General features: G+C 35.6%; 1 protein-coding gene across 1 annotated transcript; it reads right to left on the reverse strand.

Moving 5' to 3' along the window:
- Nucleotides 1–1,069: 1,069 nt before the first annotated feature.
- LOC138892066 (protein FLOWERING LOCUS T-like) lies at nucleotides 1,070–2,684 on the reverse strand. The gene is made up of 3 exons (XM_070175758.1): nucleotides 2,490–2,684; nucleotides 2,204–2,265; nucleotides 1,070–1,172 (listed from the first exon to the last, which is right to left on the reverse strand). The coding sequence occupies exons 1-3, from the start codon at nucleotides 2,682–2,684 to the stop codon at nucleotides 1,070–1,072; spliced, it is 360 nt and encodes a 119-aa protein (XP_070031859.1).
- Nucleotides 2,685–6,416: the final 3,732 nt, after the last annotated feature.

The raw sequence follows: 6,416 nt of genomic DNA on the forward strand, positions 1-6,416 counted from the left end.
AACTTAAATGAGTTTTGAAGCACAAATTCAAATTTTTATCAATATTTTTCACATAAAAGCTTTCCGAAAAATAATTATACGGACTGCACACGCAAGTCTAGGAAAGCTCAATAGTGCTATTTGCGTACTTAGAACACAGAAATGAATTTTTAAAATTAAATATGACATATTGGGTTATCACATTCTCCACCTCTAAAACAAACGTTCGTCCTCGAATGGAATTAGAAAAGTACATGGGCTAGTGAAAAGGTGTGGATATCTACTCCACATGTCCGACTCGTACTCCCAAGTATATGCTTCAACCGGCTGACCTGTCTATTGCACTTTAACTGATGGATAACTCTTAGACCTCAACTGCCGGGCTAGAATAGCTACCGACTCCTCTTCACAAGTCAAATATTTGTCTAATTGGACTGAGCTGAATTTTAACACATGGGACAAATCACCATAATATTTCCGGAGCATAGGCACATGGAACACCGGATGAACTGCTGATAAACTAGGTGGTAGTGCAAGCATGTACACTACTTCACCCACCTTTCCAAGAATTTCAAACGGTCTGTTATACCTAGGGCTCAACTTGCCCTTCTTTCCGAATCTCATTACACCTTTCATAGGTGAAACCCGAAGCAATACTCTTTCTCCTTCCATGAATACAACTTAGTATACCAGACTGCCTTTTGTATACACTGATACAGTAAATAGAATTTACGTTATAAGTTTATATATGTTACCTCTAATAGTAAATTATAGTACCGTTTTTACTAGGTTATTAATTAATACTATTATCTTACAAATGATCTAATTGTGCAAAATGTTTTACACCAGGAATGCATAGAGAAGTGAGGCATGCTCAGTTGGTAAAAACACTTCCACCTACGACCGTTAGATCCTGAGTTCGAGTTACGCTGGAGGAGAATTGTGGACACACTATAGATCCTCCTAATTTGGGAGGGTTTTATTTTTAAAAAAAAAATAAAAAATAAAAAATGCATAGAACTTAAACTGTACCTAATTAAGAATGTTGATTAATCCAACACCCATCTAACATAATGAAATGACAAACTAATTATGCAGAATGGATTTTAGTACAAAGAAGCAACTCATGATCTGTAATATAGGAGGATTTACCAAAGCTTGTATCTGTAGTTGCTGGGATATCTGTGACCAGCCTACAAAAATAAGATAAAGAAAGTGTTAGGGAAAAAAAAAGATATATAGTGATAGTTAATTACTCTTAATGAGCATTACAATATTAAAACAAATCAAAACTTATAAATCCGAATAATATAAATTCTAGCCAAAATACTGAAAAAGATAATATAATACGACCAGCTAAAGACAGAGAGAATAAGCCCACTATGATTTTCCTCGTTTTCAGTTTTATGTTTTTCCTGTATTTCAGTTCCAATGATTTTTCAAATAAGATTTTCGGTTGAGCTTTTCATTTACATTGGTTTTTCATTTAGAACTTATGTCACACAATTGTTTTCACTACAAGAAAAAAAGTTGATTTGTGACGGAATATTTTTGACTGAAGATCTACTACAAAATTGTGACTAACTTGTGACAATTTTATGACGGAATATATAAATGTGAACGAAATTTTTGACATATTTGTGACGATCTCATTTTTCCATCACAAAATATTTTGCGATGCTTGAATTTTTGTTGATTTTGTGTTTCTTTTTTATTGTAATAAGAGTAGCATCCTTTATAACATATGTCATATCTGTGTTGAGACTAAAGTTAGTATTTTGAGTAAGAAGTCTAAAGCATATGTCTCACTTGCGTTACGAAAGAATTAGGGTTTGCAGTACATATCGTTAGTTATAGTTTAGTGACGTTATGATTTTATGTTAGACAAGTTGGGTTCAATGTGGGAGGGGTTAGGTCTGACCCCTACAACACTTTTATATATATATATATATGGGAGGGGTTAGGTGTCAATATTACCTCATATATATATATATATATATATATATATATATATATATATATATATATATGCAGCTTAACCTCTTCAAAAGGTATATTGTATAAGCTTGAAATGATATAGATGGAAGAAGCTCATGCAACACTTAAAAAGAACCCTGCAACTTCCAGCTTTTGTTTTTTCCAGCAGCATGTGATAGGTATATATAAAAATATCTTTTGTTGAAAAGAAAAACTATATATGTTGAACTTGTTAAACTTGACTAACCAGTGTAGATACTCCCTCAGGTTAGGGTTGCTTGGGCTTGGAGCATCAGGATCCACCATAACCTTGGAAAAAAAAGAGCACAAAATCTCAAATGTCATCAAAATATTCCACATTAAGAAAGACAAAGAAATTAAAACTAAACACCACCATTTACATATATATGCTCCCTCCTTTTCCATTTTACGTGGTGGGATTTGGAATATGGGGTCAAACTGCTTAAATTTCAATGCGAATCAATTATAAATGGTTAGAGCTTTTAAAATAAAACAGAAGGAATATGATTTACCAGAGTGTAAAAGTTGCGAAGATCATCCCCTCCAATTTGAACCCTAGGTTGCGTAACAATTTGAGAAGGTTTCAAGCCACATGCATTGTTGACTTCCCTATTATTGTAAACCACTCTAAGATCAACAGACCTTGTGAATGGATCTAAAACATCTCCTACCACACGACCAACTATCAAAGGATCTATTCTTGGCATGATGATAGAAGATGTATAATATATTATCACTATACACTAAATACTTTACTTTTCTCTTTCAAAGTTATTGCAATTCGTGATCAGAGGGAGGAGCTAGCTATGGCTATTTATATGAGCAGTATTGTTGATATTGTGTGGTGCCTATATGCTTAATTGGTTTTTGTACTATGCCAAGAATCCTACCTTTTTATGGTATTCTCCTACTAGAAAACCCTATTCTTAGTTGATGCCGATCTTTGTAAGACAATGAACTGAGGAGAATATGCATCTCAAGTTCAGGTGACAAATGTGTGTGTTGGATCAAAATCGGACTAGCCGAAAAGATCAATAAACGGGTCATGGTCCATCCCCTCAAAATTTTCTTGAGTCAAAATAATCTAATTAAATAACGTGTCATAAATCAACTCGTCCAACATGACCCAACTGGCTCTCTTTTTTAACTTTGCTTTTGAAAAAGAAAATGTAAAAGATGATGTGATTTTCCTAAAGTATTAGCTTAAGTATTTTCATGTAACGACCCGACTTGTCATTTTGAGAATTAACATTCTGTTCAGCGGTTGAAGATCTCGAGCAGTTTCGTAATGCGTATTATAACGTACACGTGCGATCGAGTTTGGTTTTCGGAAGATTCGGAATTAAATTGAAAGAACAATTTTTATTTTTGAAGCTTAAATAAAAAGAGTTGACCGGAGTTTGAACAAACGACTCCGGATTGGAGTTTTGATGATTCCAATAGTTTCGTATGGTGATTTCGGACTTAGGAGCATGTTCGGATGTTGAATTGGAGGTCCGTAGATCATTTTAGCGTCAAATGACGAAAGTTGGAAAATTGGTTTAATTTTGGAAAGTTTGACCGAGGATGGACTTTTTGATATCGGGGTCGGATTCTTATTCCGTAAATTGGAGTAGGTTTGCAATGTCAATTATGACTTGTGTGCAAAATTTGAGGTCAAGTCCGATTGATAGGTTTCGGCGTCGTGTGTAGAAGTTTGAAGTTTTGAAGTTCATTAGTCTTGAATCAATGTGCAATTCGTATTTTTAGTGTTGTTTGATGTGATTTAGAGGTTCGACTAGGTTCGTATAATATTTTAGGACTTATTGGTATATTTGGTTGAGGTCCGGGGAGGGAGGGGGAGCTCAGGTGAGTTTCGGATGGTTAACAGATCAATTTCGGACTTGGTGTTTTGTTGAAATTTTCTAGTGCACAGGTCTGGTTTCCTTCTACGCGATCGCGTGAGAAGGTCCGCAATCGCGTAGGCTTAGCTGGGCAGTGGAGGTTTTGTGCTATGCGATCGCGTGGGGATATCCGCAATCGCGTAGGGTTAATTGGGGCTGTTGAGATTTGGTTCTATGCGATTGCGTGGGGAGGACCGCAATCGCGTAGCTGGGAAGAAGGAATGCATCGCGGACGCGTGGATCAAGCCGCGTTCGCGAAGAGGAAAATGAGGTAGCAGGGGTCATGCGAAGTTGTGTTTCGCGATGGCGTGCAATTATCCGCAATCGCGCAGAGGTTTTTTGGGCAATGAAAAATTGTGCTTCACAATTGCGGGACTTGGTCCGCGATCGCATAGAAGAACTGACTAGGCAGAGAGTTTAAGTCCTGAAAATGGGACTTCATTTGATTTTCCATTTTTAATGATTTGGAGCTCGAGGAGAGGCTATTTTCGGGAGATTTTCAAGGAAAACAATAGGGTAAGTGTTTTTAACTTAATTTCAGTCAAATGACCCGAATCTATTGTTATTATTAGCATGTAATTGGTGTTTTAAGTTGGAAAAAAAATTGTGAAAACCCTTAAGGCATAATTGAAGATTTGAGGGTCGAGTTGATATCGGAATTTGGTAAATTTGGTATGATTGAACTCGTATCAGAATAGGTGTTCGGATTTCGTGAAAATAATGTCGGGTTCCGAGAGGCGAGCCCCACGTTGACTTTCGGTTGACTTTTTTAATTTAAACTTTTAAATCGATGTTTTATTATTCGAAATTATTTTCGATAAATTTTAATGAAGTTATACAATTAATTGGATAGATTTGAGCTGTCCGGAGGTCAATTCCAGCAAGAAGGCTATTTTGGAATACCGACCTAACTTCGTTAAGGTAAGTGTCTTGTCTAACTTTGTATGGAAAAAATCACCCCTTAGGATTTGGGATTATTGTGTCATTCGTGTAATGTGAAGGTCGTATACGCGAGGTGACGAGTGGGTACACGACCTATATGTGATATTTGACCGGTTTGGACCGTTGGGCTCCTTTTATACAATTGATTGTAATTATTGTTTCATGATTATATTTTTTGTGGTTAGAATTATTTGTACGTGCTTTACTTGAAATTGTTAGTACATGTTCCATCCTTGTTGTCAAGTTCACCCTTATATGCTAATTGTTGATTGTAATCACTTGTTGAATCCCTGATTTATCTGCTACATCCCTTAATGATTAATTAATGCTCATAAACTGTGCCTTGGTTTATGGATTGTCTTTTCCTTGCTATTTGATTTCGCGAGACATTGTGTATCCTTTTCATTAGTTGTGACTGTCACGATCCAAAATCCCACCACAGGCGTCGTGATGGCACTTAATCTCTAAGACTAAGTAAGTCGATTATAATTACAATTCAAGCCTTTGTTTTTTTGAATTAAATACAAGTGTCAAAAACAACAGCGGAAATAATTACAAACAACCTCCCAAGAATGGAAATACTGAGTCACGAACTCCAACTGAATACATGAAATGATATCAAGGATCGAATACTCAATACTGTTTGACTAATGATTAACAGTACAATAAAATGGAAAGACTCCAAGGGACTGCGACGACCAAGCAACTCTACCTTGAATCCTTGCGATCCCACTCCAACTCCGTCTGAGTCCGATATCTCCAATACCTGGCTCTGCACAAAAATGTGCAGAAGTATAGTATGAGTACATCACGGTCGGTACCCAGTAAGTATCAAGACTAACCTCGGTAGAGTAGTGACGAGATACAATCAAGATACTCACTAGTCAAATAACCTGTGCAATATAGTATACAAAAATAATAGAAAACAAATAGCAGTGATAGCAAAAATAATCAACTAGTGATGTAAACAGCAAGGCGACAAGAACTCCATAAATATTGCTCAAACAGATAATGAACACAAGTACAACCAATAATCAAGTCCTTCAAAATATAAATCTTTCATCTATAAATTTTTCAATAGAAATATCTAGAATATAATCCTTTCCAATAAATATATTTCGAATATAGTTCTTTCAATTAAATATCCTTCAAATATAATTCTTTCAAATAAATATCTTTCGAATATAATTCTTTCAAATAATATCCTTCAAATATAATTCTTTCAAATAAATATCTTTCGAATATAATTCTTTCAAATACTATTTTGAATATAATCCTTTTAAATAAAAGTCACCTTGTGACACCTCATCTCATAATCATACAATATGGATCTCAGCCCACTTATATATTTCCACGGCACCTCGTGCCAATATCTCTATCACAATCGCACGGATAACTCACATGCCAATATCATCATTATTTACTCACGGCACCTCGTTCTCACATTTCATATCATAACTGCATGGACAATTCACGTACCAATAGCATTTTCATTATATAATCACAGCACCTCGTGCCCATATTTCATATCATAACTGCACGGACAATTCACTTGCCAATAATAAATTCATCATATTTCCCCGACACATCGTGCCCATATCATAATCCGCCCGG

This window comes from Nicotiana tomentosiformis, chromosome 5 (genome assembly GCF_000390325.3).
Source record: "Nicotiana tomentosiformis chromosome 5, ASM39032v3, whole genome shotgun sequence".
NCBI classification, from domain to species: Eukaryota; Viridiplantae; Streptophyta; class Magnoliopsida; order Solanales; family Solanaceae; genus Nicotiana; species Nicotiana tomentosiformis.

What these genes read in the sequence shown, in the direction of transcription:
- LOC138892066 (XM_070175758.1), bottom strand. Translation starts at nt 2,684, where the DNA reads ATGCCAAGAATAGATCCTTTGATAGTTGGTCGTGTGGTAGGAGATGTT. An exon ending in TTCGCAACTTTTACACTCTG is followed by an intron (nt 2,266 to 2,489) that starts GTAAATCATATT and finishes TTTTTTTCCAAG; the next exon opens with GTTATGGTGGATCCTGATGC. An exon ending in CTGAGGGAGTATCTACACTG is followed by an intron (nt 1,173 to 2,203) that starts GTTAGTCAAGTT and finishes TTATTTTTGTAG; the next exon opens with GCTGGTCACAGATATCCCAG.